Source organism: Sceloporus occidentalis, unplaced genomic scaffold, assembly GCF_023333645.1.
Source record: "Sceloporus occidentalis isolate IW3139 unplaced genomic scaffold, rSceOcc1.0.p SCAF_1, whole genome shotgun sequence".
Taxonomy (NCBI): domain Eukaryota; kingdom Metazoa; phylum Chordata; class Lepidosauria; order Squamata; family Phrynosomatidae; genus Sceloporus; species Sceloporus occidentalis.
Genome location: NW_028316981.1, coordinates 166,459,430 through 166,486,891, shown reverse-complemented (window position 1 = coordinate 166,486,891; position 27,462 = coordinate 166,459,430). Strand labels below are relative to the sequence as shown.

General features: G+C 41.0%; 1 protein-coding gene and 1 long non-coding RNA gene across 3 annotated transcripts in view; both read left to right on the top strand.

Annotated features, from left to right (window-relative positions):
• The window catches only part of LOC149322660 (uncharacterized), a 169,279-nt gene that overhangs the window by 110,490 nt on the left and 31,327 nt on the right, over positions 1-27,462 (top strand). The gene's annotated exons all lie outside the window — the stretch shown is intronic.
• LOC149322661 (homeobox protein Hox-D3-like) lies at positions 11,651-15,411 on the top strand. The gene is made up of 3 exons (XM_089499106.1): positions 11,651-11,707; positions 12,483-12,882; positions 14,588-15,411. The coding sequence occupies exons 1-3, from the start codon at positions 11,651-11,653 to the stop codon at positions 15,274-15,276; spliced, it is 1,146 nt and encodes a 381-aa protein (XP_089355232.1). The 3' UTR covers positions 15,277-15,411.

Here is a 27,462-nt window from a genome sequence, read left to right as displayed (position 1 = left end):
TCAGAGATCCTACGGATTGCAGAACCAGTGTTTAGATGGGCAGAAAACCAGATCCTCAAAGGGATCCCATTGATTACAGATCCAGTGTTTAGATGTCCTCCTGAGGTCTGATTTTCTGCCCATCTAAACACTGGATCTGTAATCAATGGGATTGCTGCTTTTGTGTGCGCTTGTGTGCCAGATATATGTATATGTGTGTGTGTGTGTGTGTGTGTATAAATATATGCACACATACACACACACACACACAGAGAATATGTATATGCATGTCTATATATATATATGCTCACATACATATATAGAGTATAGATAGATAGATACATATGTATGCCAGTGTGTGTGTGTGTGTGTGTGTGTGAAAAATGTGTGTGTATAACACAGGCACAGCGCCACACAAAAGGAGAGGCTGGTCCTGGAGGGAGAATAAAAAGAAACTTGGGTCGGATCCTATCTGCAGCCACCTCAAGGCGCCCTTCTTTTCCTGCCCCACCTTCCTTTGTTGCTTATCTAGGATGGGGGGGGGGAGGACCCTTTCAAGATCCCTCTTGTTAAATCTGTGATAAATTAGGGACTCCTCTCTCTCTCAATATTTTTTTTGCGGGGTATATGTGGGTGATGAGGGGAAGCATAGCATTTTTGGTTTATCGCCCTTGTCTCTCCCCCTAACCCCCCCCCCCCACATACACTTTATTAAAATGACCCCGACGAAATATGCAGCCTGTATTTATTTGTTTGTTTAAAAAGAGAGAGAAGAAGACAGATAGAAAGACAATGATGCCGCAGCCCTGGATTTGCATAACGTGACCAGCCTGCCAAGTGGCTTCACCTAGAGCCTCCGGCTTTTCGGGGCTGGATAGAAAGAAGGAAACAATAAACCCAGCGGACAGACAGGGCGCATCCAAATTTCAGTTCCTACTCTCGGGTTGGAAATACCCCCGATTTGCCTGTCAAATCGACCGTTTGGGGCTGATCGGGGCAGGCAAATGTCTAGGGGAGCTTTGGCTTATATTGCGGAGGAGAGCAGGAAGTTTTTGGACTTTCAATGTGCCTCCACGCCTCTGTGTATATGTGTGTGATACACACACACACACTTCCAAAAGAGGACAAACTTGGCACCAGGGCTACTTTGGGAGCATCCCAAATTCTTCTTTTCATTCTAGGACTCACGTCATTTGTTTGTCTTCTAAGGGTTCATTCCATGGATGCACATGCAAAGACCCACCCAAAACCGTTGAAGGAAGTTCCCTTGAACTCCTCCGAACGGATTTGGGGAGAGAATGGGATGGGTTCTCCTAAATCCATCCAGAAAAGAGCTGGGTTTTAGGGCCAGCGGTCTCCATCGACTTGGGAGGAACCTTAAGAGCGGTGGCCTTCGCACTCTCCGATCACAACAAACTACAATTTCCACATTCCCATAGCATTGAGCCAGGGCAGTTAAAACGGTGTCAAAGTGGATTATTTCTGCCGGGTAGATGCAGCCCCAGGCTTAGAATCTAGGGTTTCTTGTAGGTTTCCTCCAAGAATAAATGTCTTTAGTCCCATGCATTTCCATGAAACCCATCTCACCCACACCCTTGTAAACTATGAGCATCTATCTGTTTGTTAACTGCTCCCCAGTCGATCTCGACTCATGGATGAAACATCTCCAAGACCCTCAGTCCTCCATTGCTCTGCTTAATTTCTACAACTGCATTCCCATGATCCCATTAACAGAGTCCATCCATCTGGCATGTGGCCTTCCTCTCTTCCTCCTTCCCTCCACCTTTCCCAGCATTATTGCCTTTTCCAGTGCTATCTGTACAAGCCCCCAAATTGTGGTTACATCGAAAGAAGGTCTTTCATTCTTCCAAATAAGCATGTTTAGGAAGACTCTCTAAAGAGCTGGAGGAGTAGTGGTTCCAGTGTTGGATTAGGACACTGGGGGATCAGGATGAGATCCTTGGTTGTATGGCAAATGATCCCTGGCTGCTTCGAAACACACACCTCAGTTTAAAAATAATACTAAAAAAATAAAATAAAGGTTGCAATGGGGATGCATATATACATATCAATAGGGCGCAGCACGGAGAAGTTGCGCTAATGCAATTCAAAGCCATCCATCCTTCTTCCAAAGGCTTGTCAGTTCTCTGGCAAAGTTCTAGAACTGAAACTTAAAAGAAAAGAGGGAGAAATTAAAAAAACAACAACAGAGATAGGAGAAATTTTTTCAGGTAGAGCAAACCTTCCTCCCTCCTTTGATTTTTTTTTTTAAAGACACATCAACTAGCCTAAATTTGTTAAGGCAGGAGAAAAGGACAGGGGAGTGGAAGTGGAAACGGAATTTGAGGTCGCATCCATCCCTGTAAAAAGAAAAAAGAGAGAGAAGAAGCAGGACTTGTAAGAAGAGGGAAAGATGAATATTCGCTAGTTCAGAAATGTACTTTAAAATCCATTTCCAGCCTCCTTTTCAACAACAGCAGCAACAACAAAAGTCCAGATGTGTGTGTGCTCTCCTCTTTAAGTCCCCTGTCGATTTATGACGACCCCATGAATTTAATATGGGTTTTTTTAATGGTAAGGAGGACTTTGCTAGGTGCCCTCGTAAATAAAATAAAATACCCTGTAGACAAGTCCGTTTGGACCAGGCCAAGTATGAGCTTTCCCGCGCTGTTCCAAAAACTGGAAGAGAGAAAGAGAAAGAAGAGACTAGGGGTGTAACTTGCCAGCCTAACAACATGAAATCAGGGGCTCCCTAAGTAAGAAGCCTGCCCCCAAACAATTTTCCTCCAGTCCCCCCATTTCTAGCCTTGCAGAGATTGAAAACCTTAGTCCAGCATTGAGAGACAGATTGTAAACATCCAAAGAAAAGGGGCAAAGTGTCCAAAGGGATGCAGATAGGCAAATATAGGAAGAATTCTAGGTGTGAAGGCTCTCTGGCAATGCTAGAAATTTGGGGACTAAATGAAAATGACTTTTGGAAAGGGACAAAATTCTTATTTGTAGGATGCCCTCATTTTTACCTCTCCTCCTGCGGCTATACCCCTGGGAGGGAATAAAATGAACTATATCCTTTAAAAGCCACATTCTGCTTCTAGCAATTCCTTACCTCGCAGCCTTCAGTATCAGAATTGTAAATATTTCTCAAAACTGTCTTCTCTCTCTCTCTCTCTCTCTCTCTGTCTTTCTCTCTGGTCTGAGTTATTTTGATGACAGCATGAAGGCATCACCAGAAATTTCATACAGCCAGAACCAATAACTCAAAATGCACATACTGATGGTGGGAATTGTTTTCCATTTAAACTGAGAGAGGGGGCATAGGATCAACCCTTTTTTAAAAAGCAACACTAAGCATGTCTACTCAGTGGTAAACCTTACTAAGTTCATTGGGGCTTACTCCAAGGTAAATATCATGGGTTTGCAGCCTAGGTGTGTCTTTGTGCCTTCAAACACCAGCCCTTGTGATCTCAAAATCTGTTAAGCCCAGTTGCCCCAGAATGGATTTAGGAGCCTGTCCTAAGCCCTCAAAATGAGAGAGAGCCATAAATACCACAATGTAGTGTTAATATGTGTGTGTTTGTGTGTGCGCATGCGGGCCTGCCTTCAAGTCATCTGTCAACTTATGGTGATCCCATGACTTTCATAGGGCTTCTTAGGCAAGGAATACTCAGAGGTGGCTTTGTCAGAGCTGAAATTTAACCCATAACATACAACACAACACACACATGAACACCCTTCTTCATTCACAGGCCAATCTGAGGAAGTGTTTGGTTCTAATGCTGTTGCTCTGCAGTTGTCTCTCTTCCCACATTTTGGACTTAATTTGGAGGAAGGGTTTCATCCCACTACATTTTTAATGCACAGGTTTTCTTATTAGGGCTGAAAAAGAGGTCAAATCATGAGCAGATTTCTTATTAACAGTACTGATCATGTGCAGAGTGTCGGTGAGCACTCTCTCTTAAATCAGAGGAAGAATGCCTTGAAGACCAGCCACTTTCCCCCTTCTCCATCTCTGCCCTCCTTTGGTTTGCCTGTAGCCCAATAAAATGCTCTAGAAAGTGTGCTCAGTTTCCTGCGATCTCTTGACCTGGCTTAATAAAGATCATGCACTAATATGGGTTTTAGCCATTTCTTTCCTTTTCCATCTCTCCTCTGGTCAAGGCAATTCCCTCTCCTTTGCCCTTCCAATAAGTAAGCCATAAAGACCACCCCACACCTGCAGGGAGGGAAGGAAGAAAGAAAGGGGATTTACAAAGATCTGCATATTAGTGCTGAAGCTAGTTGGAGAAGATTTGATTCAGTTGCATATTAACACCCCTTTCCCTCCTCTTTGTGGCATTTTACTTTTAAAAAAACAAAGTAAAGCAAAACAGGGGGCATTTCAAGCCAGTTCTTTTTTTTAAAATCCCACTCTTTGTAGCAAAGCGTTTCCCAGAAAGTAAAGAGGGAGGGGTAGAAAAATGGTGACAAAGGAAGAATTCAAAGGAGAGCTCAGACCGCTTTTAAGAATTTTTTTATTATTATTGTTATTTGAAGAAAATTATATCCTGCTTTCCTCCCATATGGGACCCATTAAAACAATATAGCTAAAACAACTGTAATATAGTTTTAAAGCATTAAATAATGTTAGAACACTAATTTAAAAGAATTAAAATAGACTCTTAAAGGAATGATTGCAGAGAGGTTGTTGCCACTTCCCAGCTGAAATCGATGGGGATCACAACAATGATTTTGTCTCCTTCTTGTCCAACAGTTAGGGATGGTGACTATGGTACACTGGTGGACATTTTAAACTCATCATTAGGCTAAATAAATAAATAAATAAATAAATAAATAAATAAATAAATCTATCTATCTATCTATCTATCTATCTATCTATCTATCTATCTAAATGCCAGAAGTTAATGCCTTTTTGTAAATTCTTCACAGGATAGGCCTGTTCATACCTACTCAAAAGTAACCTGCGCTGAGTTTCATGGCATTTACTCTTAGGTAGGTGTATGTGTACAGGACTGTCACCTTATTGTGATGATCTATTTTAATAAAATGATGTGAAATCTTGATGAAACTAAAATATTTTAAATGTGTCCAGAAGTAAAGAAGTTAGATTTTGTTTGAAAAATCCTTGCACATAATATTCCTAGCAGTCCACTCTGAGTTCAACGGGATCTTTTTTTCTGATTAAATAAATTACGGTAAGTACATGTAACTAACTAAGGCCTTGGAATGCTCCCTTGTCCCCATCCTGCATTGCTCATAAATATATCATGATTAAAATGCAATTCATCCTGAACTCCTAGACCAGGGGTAGGCAACCCTTTTGAGCCAGGGGCCGGGTTGCTGTCCCTCAGACAACTGGGGGGGTCGAAGCCAAAAAATAAATAATTAAATAATTTCTAAAAATTATATAAATAAATAAACTGGGGCAAATGTAGGACAAAATTTTCAAATGGAGGGCACTTTTTAAATTAAAAATAGAGGACATGTGAAAAAATTTGCTGATTTTTTAAAAAAGGTTAAGATAAATGCATGTTTCTGAGGCTTCTATAGACAATTGCCCTACCATGCCCCTCGCGCGAGACGCCAAAGGCCCCGGCGGCAATCGGCGGCAGGACCGGGTTGGGGCCGGTCCCAAGGCCTCGTCGGGCCGCATCCGGCCCGTGGGCCGCAGGTTGCCTACCCCTGTCCTAGAATATATTAATTTATTAATATATAAAAAAGCAAATAAACTGCCCTCACTTAGAACAGTTCAAGCCAAGGTTTGTTGTTTTTAACTGCTGTCAAGTTGACTTTGACATAAGGTGACCCTATGAATGTAAGACCTCCAAGTCACCCTCTTGTTTCCTTCATTATTGAGTCTATCTATCTTGAATGAGATCTTCCTCTTTTCCTACTGCCTTTTCCCTAACCAAGCATTATTTTCTTTTTTAGCGAGTCCCATCTTCTCATGATATGTCCAAAGTACAACAGACTCAGTTTTGTCATCCTGGCTTCTAGGGAGAGTTTGGTTCTTATTTGCTCTAGGACCCATTTACTTATCTATTTTGCAGTCCATGGTATCCATGGAACTCTTCTTCAGCACCACATCTCAAATCAATTAATTTTCTTCCTATTTCTCCAATGCTGATTTTCAGCTTTCACAACTATACACAGAAGTGGGAAATACAATGTCATGGACCATCTAACTCTGGAGTTTATCACATGGGAGGAATTTATCTTAATTTCCAATGGAAAGAAAGTGGGGCCAGAACATATTCATGTGAATTCACTAGTTCAGCAAATTTACGTGAATTCGAATTGCATTCAAACTGACTTCCCATTGCCCAAAAATAGCTTGCCATTGCCTGAAATTGAGTGTGGTAGTCAATTATGCAATAACGTGAAACTCCATGATAGCATTCAGATTGCCACTGAATTATAATTCCAATTTCCCTTGTCTGATAAACTCCTCTGATATTCAATGATATATCTTGACACTTCAGGATCTTTTTAAATTCTTTCATTGCTGGCTTGTCAAGTCCCAGTGATCTTCTAATTTCTTGACTGCAGTCTCCATTCTGATCAAAGATTGATCCAAGGTATGGAAAATCTTGAAGTTTTTTAATGTCTTCATCATCTGCTTTAAAGTTACGTAAATCATCTGTGGTCATTGTTTTTATTTTCTTAATGTTCCGCTGTAAACCTGCCTCTGCACTTTCTTCAGTCACTGTTCTAAGTCTTTGCTATCTTCTGCTAGTAATGTGGTGTCATCTGCATATGACAAGGTAGTTCATAATAATTTCCAATTGAAATCAATGAGACTCAAGTTAGTTTATGCTTTCAATGGTATATTAGTCACAACTAAATGCTGCTGATTTGTGCTCACCATAGGCATCTGTTTTCATTCATCAATGGCCACAAACATAGAGCTTTTATACATACACACTCTAAAACACACCAACAAATGGGCACCTCACTTTCAAAAGTCCAGATTGTCACATGCTACTTGGAGTCACAAGACAAACAAAAAAAAAAAAATAGAGACAGTGGAAATTGATCCCTCCCCATAAATATATGAAAAAATATAAAAGATATATTCATGACCTTGGACTTCAATAACCAGCCTTTGCAAAACCACAGAACTGACTGGGTACAAAATATGCCCTGCTGACAATTCCTTTTTATTAAACAAAGCAAAAATAAGTGTCTACCCCTTATGATGGTGAACATAGTTTTTACATATGTGAATAATACCTGGTGAAAAGTTAGGGCTGATAAGATTATTAGTGAGCAAAGCTTCCGTATAATACCATTCCCTGTCTCCTCTCCTTTATTTGGGCTGACCAAATATGCAAAATGCATTAATATATATGTACTTTTTAATAAAAACATGTAATTCATGTTTAAATATATTAGCATCCATATTTGAATGCAAAATTTCTATTTAAAAATGTAAAATTCGTGTACAAAATCAAGTATAAATACATGAAACCAAGAGTCAGGATTTAGTTTTTCCCTTGTGTAAAAAGAGGGTTCCTCCAATACTGATTTTTTGTAAAGTGCATGGTATGTCCTCCTCTTTCTGCTTCTCAGTTTATATCTTAGGAGAACATATCGGTGTTCCTGAGGTTACAATTTTCACAGAGCTTTACCAACTTTGCTATCATTATTCTTGTTAAATCTAGTACTACTTTCTGAGATCTTTTGCATGCATGCCGCCATTTCTATGAGCAAGTGACTTTCCTGATTGCCTCTGCTCATCTATTCAAGGAGAATATGGTTTCAATAATAATAATAATAATAATAATAATAATAATAATAATTCACACACACCCTGCGCATGCAGAAATGTGTGCACATGCACAGTCCTGCCTATTGCTGAAATTAAGGTCATTGCGTGAATGAGGTGATGATAGCAAATATCTCTTGCTTTTCCCCCCCCCTCACTCATTCCCACTGCATACATTTGCTGTCAATAGATACTGTATTGGCTGCAAGCCAAATATTATTCCATGAATGATTTTGGTATTTACATGAAACAAGCAATTACTTCTAACATGGGCATCAATAGCAATTATGAAATACAGACCTCTCTGTAGTGCAATCTCCATCCTTCTACTATGCAGCATTTCCTTTGATAGCAGCATTATATTTACAGTCCACCTCCTTTTGAAGAATCATTACCTTTAAAAAAACAACATTCCACGGTCCTCAACATATTAACTGAAAGAGATGGTGACAGTGGTAGTATTAAATAGCTTTTAAATTCAACCATGTTTTAATACTTTATTTAATTTATAATTGATTTATTATGGGAACTTTTTGGGTTTTTTACTCATATCTGTTTCAAATCTTGTGAGCTGGTCCGAGTCCCAGTTTCGGAAGAAATAAGTCCAGTCAATCAATTTGTCTGTCAATCCATCAGATATACTACATTCAGGCATACAAAGAATAGTAAAATGTAGAAAGCAACAAGGCTCACACAGTTTCTCAGTTTTCAAAAATTGCTCAAATGGTCTTAAGCCTTAGGTTGAGAGGTAACCAACCTTGCAAAACACAGATATTAGACTCTAATTTTACTTAGTAGGAATCTGAATACTGCAACCAACCCTGTGCTCAAAAGCAGCAGTAGGGAAAGTGGTTGGCATTAAGTCACTGACAGCGGCCACTTTACCCATTGGGTGTGCACTGAAACTATTTCAGTATACATACACAAAATGCAGTGTGTGAATGTGTCCATCAGGTGTACAAAATCATGGGAGATACTGTGAGAAGTATTTCCATACTGATGATGGTAGCTGCTGTTCCCAGTTTCATTTGGGCAATGAAACTACCATAGATTTTACTCCAGGCAAGAGACTGAGCTTTTTTTTTTTTTTTTTGGTGTGGGGAGCAGGTACTAGTCTCTTTGGATAGCTCTCTTAAAGTCTGGATTTAACACTTGAATTTGATTCACAATTACTGTACCACCACCACCACCAACAACAATAACATTGGAGCCACCAGTTGCCATGACTTGTCAAGTGTATCCTTGGTAGCAACTTCAGATGTGCCTTGTGTAGGGAGTTAGGATAAACTTACCATTCCCACTAACAAAAGATCTGAGAACTAGAAGCTGTCTGGGAAAAATGCTGCATCGTATGTTAGTGTAATTTGTGGGTTTTTCCTAACTCCCTATAGAAGGTCACATATGAAGTGACTACCAATACACTTGGCAAGCTATAGTTTCCCTCTTTTCAGCCACATGAGAGGGGACCTGAAGCTTCCAAAGGAATCGCCAAGGCACTGATGGACATTGCAAGGATTGTCAAAAACCTGGGGACATTTTTATAAGAGTAATGGAGTTACAGTTCTTTTTCACTTCTTCAAGTTGTGTCCAGTTTATGGCAACCCTAAGGTGAAGCTATCATGGGGTTTCTTGGCAAAAATTTGTTCAGAGAGGTTTTTACTTTTTCCTTCCTTTGAGGCTGAGAGAGTGTGACTTGCCCAAAGCCATCCAATGGATTTCCATGGCCAAGTGGGAATTTACAACCTAGTCTCCAGAGTCTTAGCCCAACACTCAAACCACTAAACCACACTCGCTCTTATATTTAAACTAGCATTTAAACATATTGCAGATCAATGCTATGAATGTGTACTCAGAATCAGGTTCCACTGTATTCAGTGGGGATTATTTCTCGTAAGCATACAGGGGGCCCTTGGTATCCACTGGGGTTAGGTTCCAGAAAAACCCATAGATATCAAAACCTGTGGAAACTCAAATCCCATTATATACAACAGGGAAGTAAAATAGTTTTCCTCAAATAAAATGGTAAAATCAAGGTGTGGATGATGGAATCTGTGGGTGCAGAATCCATGGATACAGAAGGATAACTTTATTTTTTCCACTTCATTCCCCATTCTCTTGCACCAGTGAATACTTAGCTCCCTGCCATCCTTTCACAACACATCTAGCCAGTGACAGCTGGTGGCTTCCATGTCAATGGGGTTGTAGATCTGCTCTGGGCTTTATTCCAGACTGTAACAGAGCTGTCAAAGCTGCTGAACCTTGTTTGTAAATTCAGTTAAGTACCTTCAGTTGCTCCTTTGAAGTTCAAATTAAAATCTAGAGCTGCTTCACCACTGACTTAGGAGCCACCACCTGACATTGTTTCTGGTTACAGGATTCTTGTAGGTTGAACTTTCCAACAAATATACCCTTAAGGCACCAGATCCTGGTTGACCTTGGCAGCTAAGTAGGGTCAGCTCATGCTAATACTTGGATTGGGGATTGCCAACAAATACCAACTGTGGTAGGCTATATTTCAGAAAAAGGAACTGGCAAAACCACCTCTGGATATCCCTTGCTTAAGAAACCCCAATGAAATTAATGGAGTTGCCATAAGCCAATAGGAAACTTGAAGGCAAAGACACACACACACACATACTTATGGCTTGTGCTTGTTTGGTGTGGTAGAGGATAGAATTGTTAGAGCATCCTTAGGGTGTGGAAGCTCATCTTCAAATTCTATTCTTTGATCAGTTCAGTGGCATCATTTTAACAGGCCCGCTTTTATCCTGACTGACATCAATAATGGTAGTGGAACACGTGGGGCATAAAGATGAATTATCTGGATCTCACAAGGATGCCAATCTTTGCTGTTCAGATTTTGATCTTGGAATTAGAATCGACATTCTGACTTTGATATCTCCTCAGACTTTTTGAGAGCTGTAGACTTCATGGCTCCTCTTCCTTTGAAAAGTATCTTTGTAAGGAAGCTGGAAGGTTTGTAATATCAATATATTATAGTAAACTTTCATCTGCTATATTATTTCATAATACTGTCACCCCCTCCATTTTTTCCAGACTTGGTGTCCACGTCCTTCAGAAATATGCAAGGGGCAAATGGAGGGCGATACAATGAGGCGTGCACCTGAGGCATGTGCATGGAGGCATGCACAGGGAGTGCACCACCATTGGGGTCAATAGGGACTCCAATATGTCAATTTTCGATTTTTGCAGGGGGGGTCTGGAACAGATCCCCGTGAAAACGGAGGAGCAAATCTATTATAATATATTATAATAAACTTTCATTTGTCAAATGCTATGATATAACCCAGTATGGGAATCATGCAGACCATGGGGGACATTTGGCCCTTGGAGTCCATGAGGGTTCTTGAACCTCTAAAATTATTCAGCTAAAAAAAACCATTTTGGCACAAACAAACAAACAAACAAACAACCACATGAAAATGCTTGGGACCCTTTTTTCAAGGCTATAGAATGTAGTTTGGAATGAATCCCTTCCCCAAACAGTTGACTCTCACCCAAAAGAGCCTGGATGATTATTGAAAGAAACACATAATCCCCTCCATTCTCTTTAAATGGTAGCTATGATATACTGTTACCCTCCAGAACTCTGGAGGACTCAAAAACAGAGTAGGCTTGCCCTCTATACTCTGTAGTATGCCCATCCCAGTAATACTAACAGTGAAAATTCTCCAAGGGATTTATCCCTACAGGGTCAAAATAGTGTCACTTATAGAAAGGTGGGCGAGGGGTATATTTGTTTGTTTGTGGGAACAGAATTTTTCAGAAAAACAAGACTGGGGTAGAATGCTAAAGGGATGGCAATGATGACTGAGGCCTGGTACAGATGGACGGCTCTGTGCCACCCGTCTTACCCCCTCATCAGTGGCGCAGCACCCACATCGCATGGCACTGATGTGCTGCCGGATGCTGCGTGGCGCCAATGTCATCATGGCAGCTGCCGTATGGACAGGAGGCCACCATGATGGCTGAGTCCTTACGGACTAGGGTTCCAGAGCATGCAGTTGGTGTGCACTCCGGAACCCTAGAAGCAGCACGGGCATGCCGCTCCCTGCCCTTCTGTACCGGGTCTGAGTATGCTCCATGGTCACAGAACACCTGGAGAAGGGGAATGAGTTGGAGGGTCCTGAAAGTAGGTGTCATGTGGCTGGGTGGGACACACTAGAAGCATTCTACACTTGAACATTTTATGAAAGATCCCATGTGTCAAATCACTAAATATTCTAGCTATCAGATAGGGCAGCTATGGGGGTCAGCTTGCTAAGGAGTGTTTATCATAGCTCCAAACCAAAGATAAAATTATTGCATGCCAAACTCCATATAAAGCTTGACACCACTTATGTCATCAGTCAAATACTGTCCAATGATAAATATTTTATCAGTTGCTAAGAATAAAAAGATGTCACTGTTGGTCAAATGTATTTAACAAGTATCTTGTGTGCTTTTAACAAAGGATAATTTCTGAGACAGAATTCATTTCCATTCAAAACACATACTGAAACCCAAAACAACTGCCTTTGTTTAAAGATCATGTTCCTTTCTTAGCAGTTTTGGCTCTAGAGGCCAGAATGACTGGTGAATGTTCTTGTTAAGAGACAAGGGCATGCTCGTTTAGATGTTTTTCCTTTAGTTTTTGGAACACCTAGTTGAGGATCATCCTTCCTCAGCTGTGATAACCAGGCTCTGTTTTCTGGATTCCTTTTGCCTTCATTTTAAGGTGTCAGTCTCCTTCCCTACAGTCAAACAAGAACAGGAAATGCAAAAAGCTCTTCATGAAGATGACCAGGAGTCCTCAGAATACAATTTGCACCAAGATCCCATTAGGGAAGATTCTTTTAGTGAGCATCAATTTCTGGCTCCTTTGGTACAGCAGGAATCAGAAACATCTACAGGGTTCCCAACAGACCAAACGAGTACTACAGGATCTCTAGGGAAAAGTAATGACGGTCAGACATCAAGGTTACAACAGCCTCCATTGGTTACCACTTCTAATCCTTGTGACATCTCCACCAGTGACACTCGCAACTTGCTTGATAGCCACCTACCAAAACAAGTTTTCCCATGGATGAAGGAAACAAGACACAACAACAAGCACAACAGTAGTCTTCCTACTGCAGGTACTTTCTTTCATCTGTCTTCTCCTCTACTTATGGGCCACATGCATCTAGGCCTGTTTTTCCAACCTGACGTCCTCCAGGTGTGTACAAGTCAAATCCCATCTTGCCTATTGGCTGGTGATGAAGGGGGTTGAAGCCTAACATATCTGGAAGACATCAGGCCAGGGATGTTTGGTCTAGACCAATGGGTCTCAAGTAACTCCAAATAATTGTTCATGTGCAGGATTTTCTTTTTACTTATTTCTTTACGACATTTATATCATCCAAAGATATAAGTCTTACATATGGCTCACTGATGGGCTCATGATTAAGGCCAGGCTCTCATAGTTATGACAGTTGAACTGCAATGTGTTCCTTCAGAGATTAATCTGGGCAATAACTTGGAAAGTATGTCTGTAGTTTTCGTCAGCTAGTTACATTGTTATCCTACCTCGTCTGGGTGTCATAATTATGTATCTCATCTTTTAAAAGTTACTCTAATATATTGTTTCTAGGGACTTCACAAAGATGTTAAAAATACAACCCCTCTAATATTCTGAGAACATTCAAGTTTCTCATACAATAAAAAAATCCTTCCCTCCCCACACTAATCACATTTAGCCTGAGCTCTTGGCTACCGTAAGAGGTGGGTTGGATACAGACAGATACAGAAAGCCAATGTGGAGACAGAAATAGAAAACTAGACAAATAAAATAATGTAAAAGAATAAATTAGATAGACAGATAGACAGAGAATATTTGCATTTCTTGCAAATTTAAAAAGAAGATGCTATACATGAACTTTTGAAAGAGCACAGAATGTTACTCTACCAAATATTTCACAGTTTCAGTTGAGAAGAAACTAGCAAGTGTAGTAAGAGATAGTGAAAAACCAAGTGAATGCTCATTTCCTCTCTCCAGTAATGATTAGCACATTATTCCTTCTGTCCTTTTGGATGATAAATTATCCTTTTCACTTACATTTGTCCCTCCTTCTTAGATGAATCAGATAGGTAATAAGAATGAGCAAGATGGTGTCATGGTCCTGTATAGCCACTCAGATTTGTATATGATGATGATGGAGAGATGGCCACTAACTTGGACAACTTCAAAAGTTGTCCAGTTAGGTACATTCATGGAGGATAAGACTATCAGTGGCTGCATGTTACTCCAGTATCAGAGGCAGTGTGCCTTTTCTAAATACCAGTTGCTAATGATCATGAGCAAAAGCTTCCTATAGTGCTCAGGCCCTACTCACAGGCCTCCCATAGTTAACTGGTTTATAACCGGGAGAGACAGGATAGTAGTCTAGACTAGTTTGGGTCTGATCCAGCAGGGCTCTTGTGTTCTTAGGATGTTAGTAAAGGGCAATGCAAATGAATAAGGAAACATTTCTGCAAGGTATACTGTGGAGGGGAAACCGTCTCTCAGGCAGAAATGCTTTAGGTCACCATTGGGTTCTGGCTCTGCTCTACCATTTTAATCCAAAGGTGGGCAGTGACTAATGGCTGCATAGTCCTACATGAGGAATGGAGAACCTGTAGCCCTTAAGACAAATGTGATCCATAGAGGCCTGCATCTGGCTCACAAGCTTGTACTGCTCTTATCTTCAATCAGTGTATACTTTTTGTGTATGTGTCTGATTTCTCATAAGTATTTCGTGAGGCAATAAGTTTATTCATGTCATCAAGGTTTCAGTCTGAAATAGAATCTTTCCTTTCCTCTAGACCCCAGCTCTCCACCAAACCTTTCCTCATCCAAGAGAATCCGCACGGCCTACACCCATACACAGCTGGTGGAACTGGAGAAAGAGTTCCATTTTAACAGATACCTCTGCCGACCACGCAGGTTGGAGATGGCCCGGCTTCTCAGGCTCTCTGAAAGGCAAATCAAGATCTGGTTCCAGAACAGAAGGATGAAGTATAAGAAAGACATTCGGGCAACCAAGGGGACACTTAAAAAGTCCCCTAACAAAAGCCCTCAAGTGAGCAGCTATTACAGTCAGATGGAGCCAGAATATGAGACAGACCTACTGAGTTCCTGCAGCAAAACCCAGGAAGGAGTTCACAGCTCAGCAACTGATGCAGATCCTCTCTTCCTCAACCCCTTAACTTCTGTTCCTTTGGAGTACAGCCCTCTGTCTGTACAAGGAGAAAGTCACCATCATGGACCTCCAGTTCTGCAGGAGAGCACGAGTGAGATGGGAGAAAATTACCTGGGAAATGTGCCTGAGGCTGACTCACTCTTCAGTTTCCCTAACTGCTCTTTAGCAAACCTGGACTACAGCTGTTTTGCTGAACTCCCGGGCCACCACCAGCTTGGGCCTTCCAACTCACATCCCGTTTTCACAGATTTAACTACACATCCTGTGCCTCAGGGAGATTCTCAGGGACCTGTAAATCTTATGCATCTGTGAGGGGCTCCCTGCCATGGAAACCAAGCCAGGGAAATTGCTACAGTCCTATTATCTCATTAAGAAAAAAATACCTCTAAGTGCAACCAAGAATATGCCTCCTTCCCCCTCCCCATCTCTCTGCCCAACCATTACCTCTTATTTATTTAACTGTACTGAAGACCATTCATGGGTGTGGGGGGAGGGAGGGAGGGTCGAGGGGTTGCTAGCTGTTACCACATTGCCAGCTAGATTTGTGAATAATAATAATAATAATAATTTGATATAAGGTATAGACTGAACTATTTGACTGAAATTGTTATTAGACTGAAGTTATTATTATTATTATTATTATTATTATTATTATTATTTCAATCTAATAGTTCAGTCTATGCCTTGAGAAAAAAAAAACTGTTGAGTTGAAAAGGCCTGAGTGTAATGAGGCTGACCAGCACAATGAAATGAAAACTAAGGGAGGCACATGACACTAGTAAATACAATGAGCCCTTGATATCCACTGGGGTTTTGTTCCAGGACTCCACCACAGATATCATAATATGTTGATGCTCAAGTTCTTGTTATGTACAGTGAGGCAGTGAAAATGTGTCCTTTACATAAAAGCACAAAATCGAGGTTTGCATTTTGGAACTTTTTGTAATATTTTCAAGCTGTGGATGATCGAATCTGTGGATGATCGAATCTGTGGATGCAGAATCCATGGATAAAGAGGGCCTACTGTACATAGTGTCCAGTTGCCATTATTTGTTTTATATCTTGGAAATCAACATGTGGGTAGGTAGTAGGTGAGTGGGAACAACAGACCGTCCATCCTTGTTTGGAGCCATTTGGGCTCAACATGCTTTCCCCATGGCTACTCTCCCTGTGTGGATTTCTCACATTCTGTAGCACTCTATATGATCCCCCTTTTAAAGAGTGAGAAGCAATAGAGCAGCAAGGGCTTCTGACTCACAGTTATTAAATAATTTCAGGAACAAAATAATTCCCTTACCACCAACACCCCTGAATGATACTTCAGAAAACCCTAGATAGCTAGAAATAAAGTGTTGTGTAAAAGGACTATTAAGCAGTATTTAATTCTGGTAGATAAAACTAATTCTAGGCTTCAGAAGTCTTTATTCCCAGTTTATCTCTCCACTTCCCACTTGCTCCTTCTGCCTTCATCTTAGTTCATTTGCTACAAACTGGGTTCAAAATGGAAAAGTAGTTTCTACTACTTTTCAGCAGGAGGGAGAGGAGAGAAGGGAGCAGAATCATGTCTTTCCCTGTAAATGTAGGCAAAAGCAAACTGCTGCAGCATTCTTCCCCATTAATACCTTTTGCCATCTTGACTGTACTTGTCCTACTTTCCATCTGTGACATCTTGGGGGATATGCAAAGTCCTCAAAAGTCTAGAGAGAAATCAGGAGGATCCCCAGTCCAAATTCTGCAAATCCTTTCAGGCCTGAGTGAAGCCCTCCTACTGCCCTTCTAACATGCCAACATGAAATTTGAAAATGCAGTTACATTTTGAATTTTTATTTCATTTAATCATTAGTAGCAGCAGCAGCAGTTTCTCCTGCTGCTGCTACTCCTAGTCTGATGATAGGGAAAATACCCACATGATGGCTGCTGCCCCTTGTGTGAGTTGTTGTTTTATGGTCAGGAACCAAACAGTGAATGCCTTGGAAAAGGAACCAGCTTTCAACCTCGCCGCTTGCACTGAGTGATGTTTTCACTATATGTTACACATCCTGTTGGTTTATTTTTAATGATTGCTTGGCTCTCGGCATCTATTTTAATGTACCGTTTTGATACTGGAAATAAAGAGGCTTTCAAAAACAGCACTGGGAGATTTTCTTGGCGTACGCAGACCAGCTTTTCTCCATGAACACTGCTCTGTTGTTCTTAGAATCACTTTGCCATCTTGTAGTTTACTAGGGGCTGGGCCTCACCCTTCTCTCACCCCCATTAATCATTGAGACAGCATGTACTTCAGAAGGCCTCTAGCTCTTTCATCTCCCAGTTAGTATGCAGCTCTGGAGCTTAGCCTGCATGTGCGTCCCTCCTCCCCCCCACTTTGCCTTTCGCCAACTGGTCCCTGCCTTCCATTAAACCTCTTCTATTTCTTAGAACTACAGGTTAGCTAGATGTCCCATCTATCCTTTAACTGGCTTCTGATAGGGCATGTCTCAGTCACGAGACATGTATGATATGATGATCCATGTTGCTAAAATAGTCTAGCTTGTATGGGACATTGGGGACAGCAGAGAGGAGTCTGGTTTTGGTGCCAAAGTAAGGAACTAGTTTTCTCAGTCACACAAAGGCCGTTCCCTTCTGTTACCTGCCAAACTACCAATGGCCATTGGTTCACCAGTGTTTATTATAAATGCAGTGTGCTGAGGTCATGCCATCTGTCATCTGGAGGAAATCAAGGACAGGTACACTCAATGCTGAGGCAGAAATAAATAAATAAACACACACACACACACACACACTCTAGAAATAAAATGTCACACTCATTGAATTTCCAGCTTTTTCTTATTTTTCAATTTTTCAATTCAGCCACAGCTTAGCCCTACTTAGTTTGATTGATTCACAGGAAAATGAACCACATGTTTGAGTCTCTGCAACTGAAATCAAGCGAAAATAAAAGTGATGAGCTTGGGAAGGGTCATCTCTATCAGTCTTAAGTCCAGTTGATCATTTCAAGGAAAATTTGTTAAGTACCAGGTTGCTGAGTTAATAATTTCACTCAGCAATAATTTCATAAAGTTATCTTTAACTATTTTATTGTTATTGAGCAATTAAATCTGATGTCTTCAGTTACAGAGAAATTTGGAAAATATATATTATTTAAAAAATAAAATAAAATAAAACAATTAATTTCTATGAGAATTTGTTTAAGCATGTCTCCTCCTCTCGTCACATCTCCATTTCTGCTTGGTGTCCTGTATGTGTAACTTTGAATTGCAACAGTTAGCATCAGAAGTGGGCAATATGTGGCTATCTAGCCATGTGGGAGTCCCCACCAGTAATAGGGAATGATGGGATTTACAGTCCAACAAGTCTAGAGGATTGTCATTCCCCATCTCTGGTCTACATGGTAGTTCAATAGTGTTTTACAGGGCACAGAATACTAAAGCACACAGGATATATTCCCAGATAATAAAGTTTGCTGTGAGTCCAGTTTATAATGTTGGTGTGGCCACACACAGAGGCCAATGTAATAAAACATCTGTTTGAATACATCTTCCATCTCTTCTATTGTATTATTCAAGAGATGCCCATGAGTTTCTCAGGTAATATCCTGTCTAAACTCAGACCAGCTCAAAATCAGCAAAGTGACTGCAACATTTGTCTCCACCTAAATAGGCATCTCCACCTAAATAGGGCAAGAATGGTGAAGATTTTCAGAATCAAGTCCTGAGAGGAACAATTGAAACAGTGGATTTAGTGTGCAGAAGAGGAAAGACATCATGGCGGTCCTGTAAAAAGCAGAGCAGACTTGTCGTTCTAAAGCAGTGTTTCTCCACCAGGGGACTCTGGAACCCTGGCGTTCCATGAGAGGTCACTAGGGCTTCCCCAAGAGATTGCAACTGAAAAAAATAAATATTTTTGTTTGCTTGCTTTGGCTGTGGAAACAATAATTGTAATGAAACCTGAAAACTATTTCAAGGCTTTCTCCAGGGTAAAAAAGGCTGATAAAGCCTGCTCCAGAGCAATAGAACTAATGGGTGTAAACAACTAGGAAGATTTTGGTTAAACATTAGGAGAAGCTGGGTTGTAGAACAGAGTACCTTGGGACATGGTGGGGGCCCCTTTGCTAGATATAGTTAAGCAGAGGGCAGATGGCCTTCTATCAGGGATGCAGTAATTTTACATACCATTTCAGATGCTGCACAGGGTGGTGAAGGACTAGATGACTTCCAAAGACCTTTTGAACTCTATGATGCTGTAAGCTCAGTAGAGCTTGGAAAGGTTACTTTTTTGGCATACAACTTCCAGTTCCCCTTTCCTCTGTCAGCTTGACTACATTGCTTTTTTCATAGTGTTTTACTGATGCACATGTCCTCCTTCACATCAGTAAAGGGATGGATGGCACAGGAAAAATCATTATGAGGTTCTGCTTGCAAACAACCTCAACTCCTCCCTCCTGTTGTTTCTGTCTCTCCTGACCTCAGGGAAGGGTCTGTATTTTATCAGTGCATGAGAACCGATTGGTAGTGTGAGGTTTGGAAGACACAGAGAAGCTGAAGACATTTTTGAGTAGTCCCACTGAGATCAGTGAATTAGTGGGGATGAATTTAAGTCTCCCTTGTTCCCTTTGTCTCCTCTAAGTACGCCTAAGTCTGGAAAGCTACTGATAGCTGCAGCAAACTCCAGGTGCATGTACATTTGGATTTTAAAAATAACAAATTTGTGAAGAATTGCCATTCTGTTAGTTACTTGTCAGATAAAAGATGGGTAATTTGAAACTTCAAAGTCTGCAGAGAAATTTTGAAGCACCCCTGGATGTGGTTGATAGTTGGCAAAGAGCAAAGTGGGTATTGTAAGGCCAACAGCTTGCAGATTTCACAGGAAGCTCAGGGCAGGTTTGAAGTGGTGCTTATGCCATCTATCCCATGGCTTCCATGGCCTTTTCAACTATGTAAAAAATGTGTGGGAAGAGAGCAAAGTGTTTCATCTCTAGCCTGACAGTCATTTGTCCTCCTTTTTAGCTGAATCTACAACATGTTCCACAGCACACAATGTGCCCATGGTGAATGCCCTACAACTTTTCACAGATGAAGCATGTGGCTAAACAACATCAGCATATGATCAAGACACAAAAATTTGAATGAAAAAGAACATAAAACTTAGGGGAGGTTGCAGCAGTTTGTTTTTGCCTGAGTCTACTGGGAAGATTCTACTGCCATTCCCTTATTCTTTTGTGTCATGTCTTTTTTTAAGCTTGTAAATCTGAGTGCAGGAAACTGTCAAATTAGAAATCTGTGCTCTGTGGCTAAATATGCTAACTAAATCAATAAAGGCATGAACAGCAGGTGACTTCTACACTTTTAAGCCAGTTTGCAGCAACTGAGGAGAAAGGGAGAAAATGGGATGAGAGAGAAACTGGGATATTTTTAAAGTAGCTGAAAAAGTGGGATAGTAGAGGATTTTTAAATAGAAACTGCCCAGGCCAAACTGAGACATTTGGAGGACTTGGTGGTGGCAGCCGTGTTGGGCTCACCCATTTCTGACACTGCTGTGACTGAAACTCTCTCTCCCCCTTTTCCTCCATTGCTTATTGTCTCTCCCTGGAGGTACGATTGCACTGGACAAACCACCAGAGCTTGTAAAGGGTTTAGGTCAAGGTGCCAATCTGGAGACAAGTGTTGCAGTCACTTTGTTGAACTGGAAAAGCTGGCTGGGAAGATTCAGAGAGCTGTAGCTCTGCAAAACAACAAGAATGCAGTAACACCCTCCTTGTACTCCCCCCCCCCCAACTCTTGCAGGGAATGTATAAATTTAAGGTCATTTTTGTTTTGTTCTGGAATAAGCCCTGCCTCACTAGTGGATGTTTGCAGTGTTTAGATTTTTTTTTCTGGAATTGATAGCTTGATTATGCTCAAACAATCTCTGTCTGAAAGCAGTTCGGGAAAGCCGACACTATTTTTCTCCATGATCCAGTGGTGCATATGAGTAATTTTAGATTCTGGCCTTAACTGTCTTAGAGGGCTCTCCCTCTTGAAATGGTCATGTAGATTACTTCACTTAGGTCGCATGGTTTTATACTGGCAGTGGGGTGGAAGGGAGCAGTCTGAAGATGGTGATGCATCTTACATCACCAGATTTAAAATCTGGTAAACTGACCCTACTACATTTCCTCCTGTCCCCTACCCTCACTGCTCATTCTGCTAAATGGGCCCTGGATGTATGGCCCAGAGCTTCAGCTTTAGGGAGCCTGTGCATTTGTTTCCCAGTAGGCACTTTTTCTTGGAGCTGATCTGCATCATCTAAGGCCCAGTCTACACAGGCAGCTTTTCATCTAGTGTAAATGTCCCTAGCCCGGCAAGCAAGGAAATGCCCAATAAGACATTCTATCAGTACCTATGGGCCCTTTCACACTACAAAATACTGTGCTAGGAAATATGCAGCTCTGGAGCATAGCCACTATGGCTGCATCTACACTGCAGAACAAATGGTGTTCGACACCATTTTAACTGCTGTGGCTCAATACAATGGAATTCTGGATTTGTAATTTTGTGAGATATTTAGCCTTCTCTGGTCCCACAGCAAACTACAGATTCCAAGAATTCCATAGGCAGTTAAAGTGGTGTCACTGCATTGATTCCACAGTGTAGTAGCAGCCTATGGATGCACCCTATGGGATCCTGGGATTTGCAGTTTGGCCAGAGGCATGAGAGGATCTCTCTAGTTGACAGTTTTAAAGCCCTCTCCCTCAACTGCAAATCCCAAGGATAAATCCATGTGATGAAACTATGGCAGCTGAAGTGGGATCATAGCACTATAAATTTGTAGTGTGAAAGGACCCTAGCTAGATCATTGAAATATATTGGAAATGCAGGGTGAAACATGGTGCTGGCTGTGGAGTTCTGTTTTGAGAGCAATCCAAGCTCCATACCAAGAAGAACGAGAGAAGCTAGAGTTAATTTTTTTAAAGTTAAATGGTTTTACTGCTCTTGAAAGGTGGCAGGGGGTGGGGGAAGAGCGTTTGTGGAGGCTGCTGTGATAACAACTCTCTTCCTGTAAAGAGAGACCTAAGAAAATGCCGAGTTTGCAAACATTAAGTATCTGTGAAACAACAGCCAAGGAAGCTCTGTGCACAAAATGAAAATGCAGCGGTGCAGATAAATGTAAAATACATTGCAGCAGCTTTGGTTGTTTCCTGTGGCATCAGGCAATTACGATAAGACAACTTTCCACTGAATTTTATTGTATCCCTCCTTAAAAGATGAATGACCCAGTGGTGCAATCTACATATTGTAATTAACTGATAAATATTTAATAAGGGCAAGAACTTTATCTTTTCTGTTCTTTTCCAGAAGCAAACTTAAGAGTTGGTGAACAGTTAAGGCATGCACATGTGCAAACAAACACACACACACTTTTCTTAGATGGGTTGATAATATGGATTTATCTGTACATTGTTGTGTATTTGCAAAAGAGAGAATATACTAGAAAACAGAAATGTGGAGAGAGCAATTAATTTGGCAGGAGAAGGAAGCGGTGAAAATGCTGACAAAAGCAGGCATCCAGCCGATAATCTAAACTAAAGTAATAATAGTTTAAACAGCAGAGGGATGAATCTTGGGCTGCAATCTAATTTACAAGGGAGCAAAGAGCATAGTGGAAAGGAAGCTGTGTAGGCAGTGACCTGGAAGTGCTACCTTCTGTCTTGACTGTGTGAAGGTTGATAAGAATTGGTCCCCTCTTTTAAATAAAGGCAGAGCTGCTGGGGTGGCTGGTGGCTCTCCTGTCAGGGGGACAAGACATTTGTACTAGTTTCAGTCTAAACATTAAAAGAACTATCCAAGGTACTAGAACAGAGATTTTTGATATAGAGTTGAGCATGCTGGATCATAGAATCATAGAGTTGGAATGGTTCCTTTAAATTAAGAGTGAGCAAAGTATGGTCCATGGGACACACAAGGCCCTTGGGAACTTCCAGTGTGGCTCCAGAAGCTCCTGAAAGCCCCCAAACTAATTATTTTTATTTTAAACAATTAGGCTGATTTTAAGGTGATTTTTTTTGCCCCAAACGCATGCAAAATGTGCCCAAACTACTTCAGTTTTCTTCTCCTGACCCTCCAAAACATTCCATCCCAAAATACCAAAGAAATTGGGAAAATTGGCTGAAAGTGGGCCAAAATGGTATCTATAAGTAACCTCAAGACAATAGGCTCCATCCCCTATGCTGCTGTCCATGTACTAAAACTTTGACCCGCTGGCATAGGAGTCACCAGTGCCACTGCCGTGTTGACTGAAGGCTCTGGAAGGAGATGGGATTGTGTCCTTGATGGTGATGTAGTGAAGCCAGGGTGTGCACAGGATCAACCTTGGAATAATTTTTAATTATATGGGATAATGATGTTATGTGTCACAACCAGGCTTCCTTTTCCTTCTTCTAAATTTAACTGTAATTTTTACTATAATATATATACACAGTCTGTGTTCCATCTCAAATTCTAATGCACACAGCCACTGCCTCTAGTGGCTGGCCCTGGTTATATGTGTGCCTGCTCTTTTTTTCTCTGTAATACTTGAGCAGCACTGGGGGAGAGGGCATGTTTGCTCCGTCACTATATAGATAATAAGGACCTAATTCTAATGACTGTGCAATGGATTGTGGAGAACACTTATGTAAGAGCTTGTATATCAGGTTGCAAGCCTCTTATACAACTCCTTTGTACAACTGCTCATCACCGGGTTAACAGAAACTTCCCTCTCCTAGTATGACTTAGGATTTAGGCCCCGATTCCCAATATAGTGAATAAGCACAACTGCATAGCAATTGTTTTGTGCAAGTACAGTGGGCCCTTGATATCTGCTGGGGTTTCATTCCAGGACCCCCTGTCGATACAAAAATCCATGGATGTTCGAATCCTCTTATATACAATTGCACAGTAAAATGGTGTCCTTTATATAAAATGACAAAATCAGTGTGCTATTTGGATTTGTCTTGAGGGTGGGGTGGTGGAGGTAAATAATATTTTAAAGTCATGAATGATTGAATCCATGGATGAAGAATCAAGGGCTAACTGTACAAATATAAAAAGTAAAAACTATCCTGTATTGGGTAACACTCTTGAGCTAACTCTGAAAATGTGGAGTGGCTACACAATGGGCTATGCACTAGTACTATGACATAACCAGACGTGGGCCCAGGTTTCCAGAATACAGCCTTCTGGGAAGGATTTTAAGGTGAGCCTTTGACACAGTCTGGATCGCTATGTGCAGTCTGTTATGCATAGATAGATTTCCAATTCCCTGTTTAATCTAGCTGTCCTTTCGAGGGAACTGGGGCTGCTGCTACACTGAGGAATTAATGCAGTTTGACACCACTTTAGCTACCATGGCTCTGTCCTATGGAATCCTGGGATTTGTAGTTTATTGTGGCACCAGAGCTCTATGACAGAGAAGGCTAAATATCTCACAAAATGACAAATGCCAGAATTCCATAGCATTGAATCATCCATAGCAGTTAAAGCAGTGTCAAACTGCATTAATTCTACAGTGCAGATGCAGCCTTGAGACTTAGGGCCTCAACAGACTGGCACTAAATGCCAACCTCAGGGCAGAGTGGGGAAGTGGCATCTGCACAATGCATGCCTTGATGCTGCCCTGACTGCAGGGCGGGCAGCATCACAGCGCTCCTTTGGTGATGATGCACACCAAAAGGAGTGCTGGAATGTGTGCGGTGGTGGCAAAGGTGCCTTTCCCCTGGCTTTCTGCAGCTTCTTTTGGAATTGAGGAAAGGCCAGATCAGGTCATGGTGTGTAGTTGTGGCCCCAATGTCGTGAGGAAAGAGGCGGTGGCAGGCCACTCCAAAGGGGTGGTCTGTTTAGCCCCAACCTAGGCAGTAAGCATTAAAATTTCTGCACCTGCATAGTGTCTGGAACAGACAGGACTCCATGTATGTTTGCATTTGTATTTGTGTTCCTGTTTCTTCCTTAACATCTACATGTGGATTATTGCCAAATTTGGCAAGAAACATAGTTCAATGATACAGGAAAGGTTTTTCTTGAAATGGGTCCTGGGTACAATTCCCAGAATCTTCACAAGGTCTGGAAAAGACACCCAGATAGCTAATGCCAGCCAATGTTGTAGGAAAGCCTTTCGGAGCCAGCTGCCCTCCAGATGTGTCTTGCACTACAGTTCCCTTCCCAATAGCTAAGTTAGCTGGGAATTATGGAAGTCATGATCTAACACATCTGGAGAGAGCCTGCTTGTGGAAGCCTGGTGTAGAGAATACTGTACTAGACCACTATCTGAAATATTGTCTGGAGAACTCTGAGCATCTGGGAGTACTCTTGTGCTGATATAAACCTGTGCTCAGCTGCTCTTCTTTTGTAGTCACTTAACTGCTAATATTAGGTAGTCATGCTCTTGATTGTATTTCCAGCACTTTATGATTATTTTATGGGATCAGTTTTGTAATGACTATATTGTTCTGCACCTCTCAGAAATCTATTGTTAAGCTTCCCTGCTTTAACATAAAAAGCCTGCTTAAACAAAAACATTAGATTTGTCTACCCAGCAAAAGGAAAGCAGGGAGGGGGCCAGCCTAGCCTTCCTGGAAGGCAGTTCCAGAGGCTGGGAGCAGCCACTGAGAAGGCACTCTCATTGTTCTCAGCAGTTTCCAAAGGCAGCTACATGTAGAATATCTTACTCTACAGTAGTCCAAATGGGATGCATTCAAGATATGTGTCACTTTCTAGTGATCAGTGGAGGGGAGGGAAAAGGAAGAAGGTCTTCTTCAGCTCTAAGCTGGAAAACCTCTCCTTATTTTCACCTCTCCATTATTAAAGATCAGCACTATTTTAAAGTGTTTAAATACCACATCCTTTAACTCAAGTGTTGGCAAAATGTAACCTGCTGAGGACCCTTCTGATTCCCCATGGATAAAAATATTTTTGCTCCCCCAATAGCAAATGACGCTCTTGGAAGCCTGTGAATGCACTTCACTTTCTAAAGTTAATTTTGGAAGGGAGTGATCAATGCATTCAGTTCTGACTTTCAAAAAAAAAAAAAAAAAAAAAAAAAAGGAGAAAGAAACTGGCTTTCTATTTCTTTAACAAAAATGGAAAATTGTGAATTTCATATCCCTCCAACTTCTAGAGGAAACATTTGCCTCTTGGGGGACAATAAATGTTTTTGCCACAGTAGCTGTCTTCTGAGATCTGTGGGAGGGCAAAATTGGATCCTGGACCCACAGAGGTTGCCCACCTCTGTTTTAAACAGAGCTGGGTGCTTCAGTTTTAAAGAGCCAAGCTGGGCTTTGACTGCCTCAGAACTGTTGTGCCAAGTCATACTTCTGAGCAGACATGTAATGTTTAAGCTATGTTTTGCATGCCTGAAACCTTTAGCACAGGGGCTGACATAATGCTTAACAGAAGGCAGATGATTTCTTCCTCCTTTTTGTTTGTATCCTAAGTGGGGGGGGGGGAGCATGAGTGGGGTAGATGCACCATGAATATGTATTTGTGGGAGCATCATAAAGGGGTTGGGCTGATCAGGGCAAAAAGCTCAGTGGTACATCAATTGCCCATTGAAAGTCCCCAGTTCTTTCTCTTATATCACTCATAAAAGAATCTTCTGTACATTTCCATTTTTAAAAATTAATGAGATTGCTGTGTGAACACAGCTTGTGTGGAAATTTTGGTGAACATATGGATAGTTAAGTATCAACATTTATAGAACACTGTGTGCAATACATCCAAAGTTAAATGCTTATAGTAACAAAACCATCACATAAATTAAATCTGGTGTCATCTTCCCCCAGTGGATAATCTTTGGTCTCTGTGCTACCAGTAATGAGTAATTTTTTAAAAAAATGGCAAAGACTCAAATGAAAACAAATTACTATTGGTTTCATAATTCCAACTTAACTCCAGATTCAACAGTCTGACCATCTGCTGACCCATTTGGACCTCACAATCTTATTCATGAATTTCTATAAACAAATATCCTCATCAATTATCAAGTGAGCCTCTCATGTCTACAACATCCCTACCTCATGTATAAGACTATTACTGTACCTAGGTAATAAATGCTTTCACCAAAAACATCTCATTACATTTAAAACAGATAAACAAGAAGCTATAGTTTGATCAGTCTGTTCCTGCTTCTATTCTTGGGTGCAGAGGATTTTAAACAATGGGCCTTCAGGATTTTGTTAAGCAAAAATCATAGAATCATTGGTATACAATGTATTGTTTATCATAAATTGTATTATTTTTTTATAAAACCACTTACAAATGATAAAAGAGAGCAAGCCAGACAAAGACAACAACAATATATCACATCATTATTAGAAGAGTAATTAGAAAAAAGGAATAGTATCAGAAATAAGAAAGCTGTGTGTCTATGTTTTAATATTTTCTTGGTAACAACACAACTGAAGAGGCCCTTCATTATGAGTTATGAATAATGTAGATTCGAAGATTTAATATTTAAAACTGGATTTATCAGATATTTTAAAGCAAT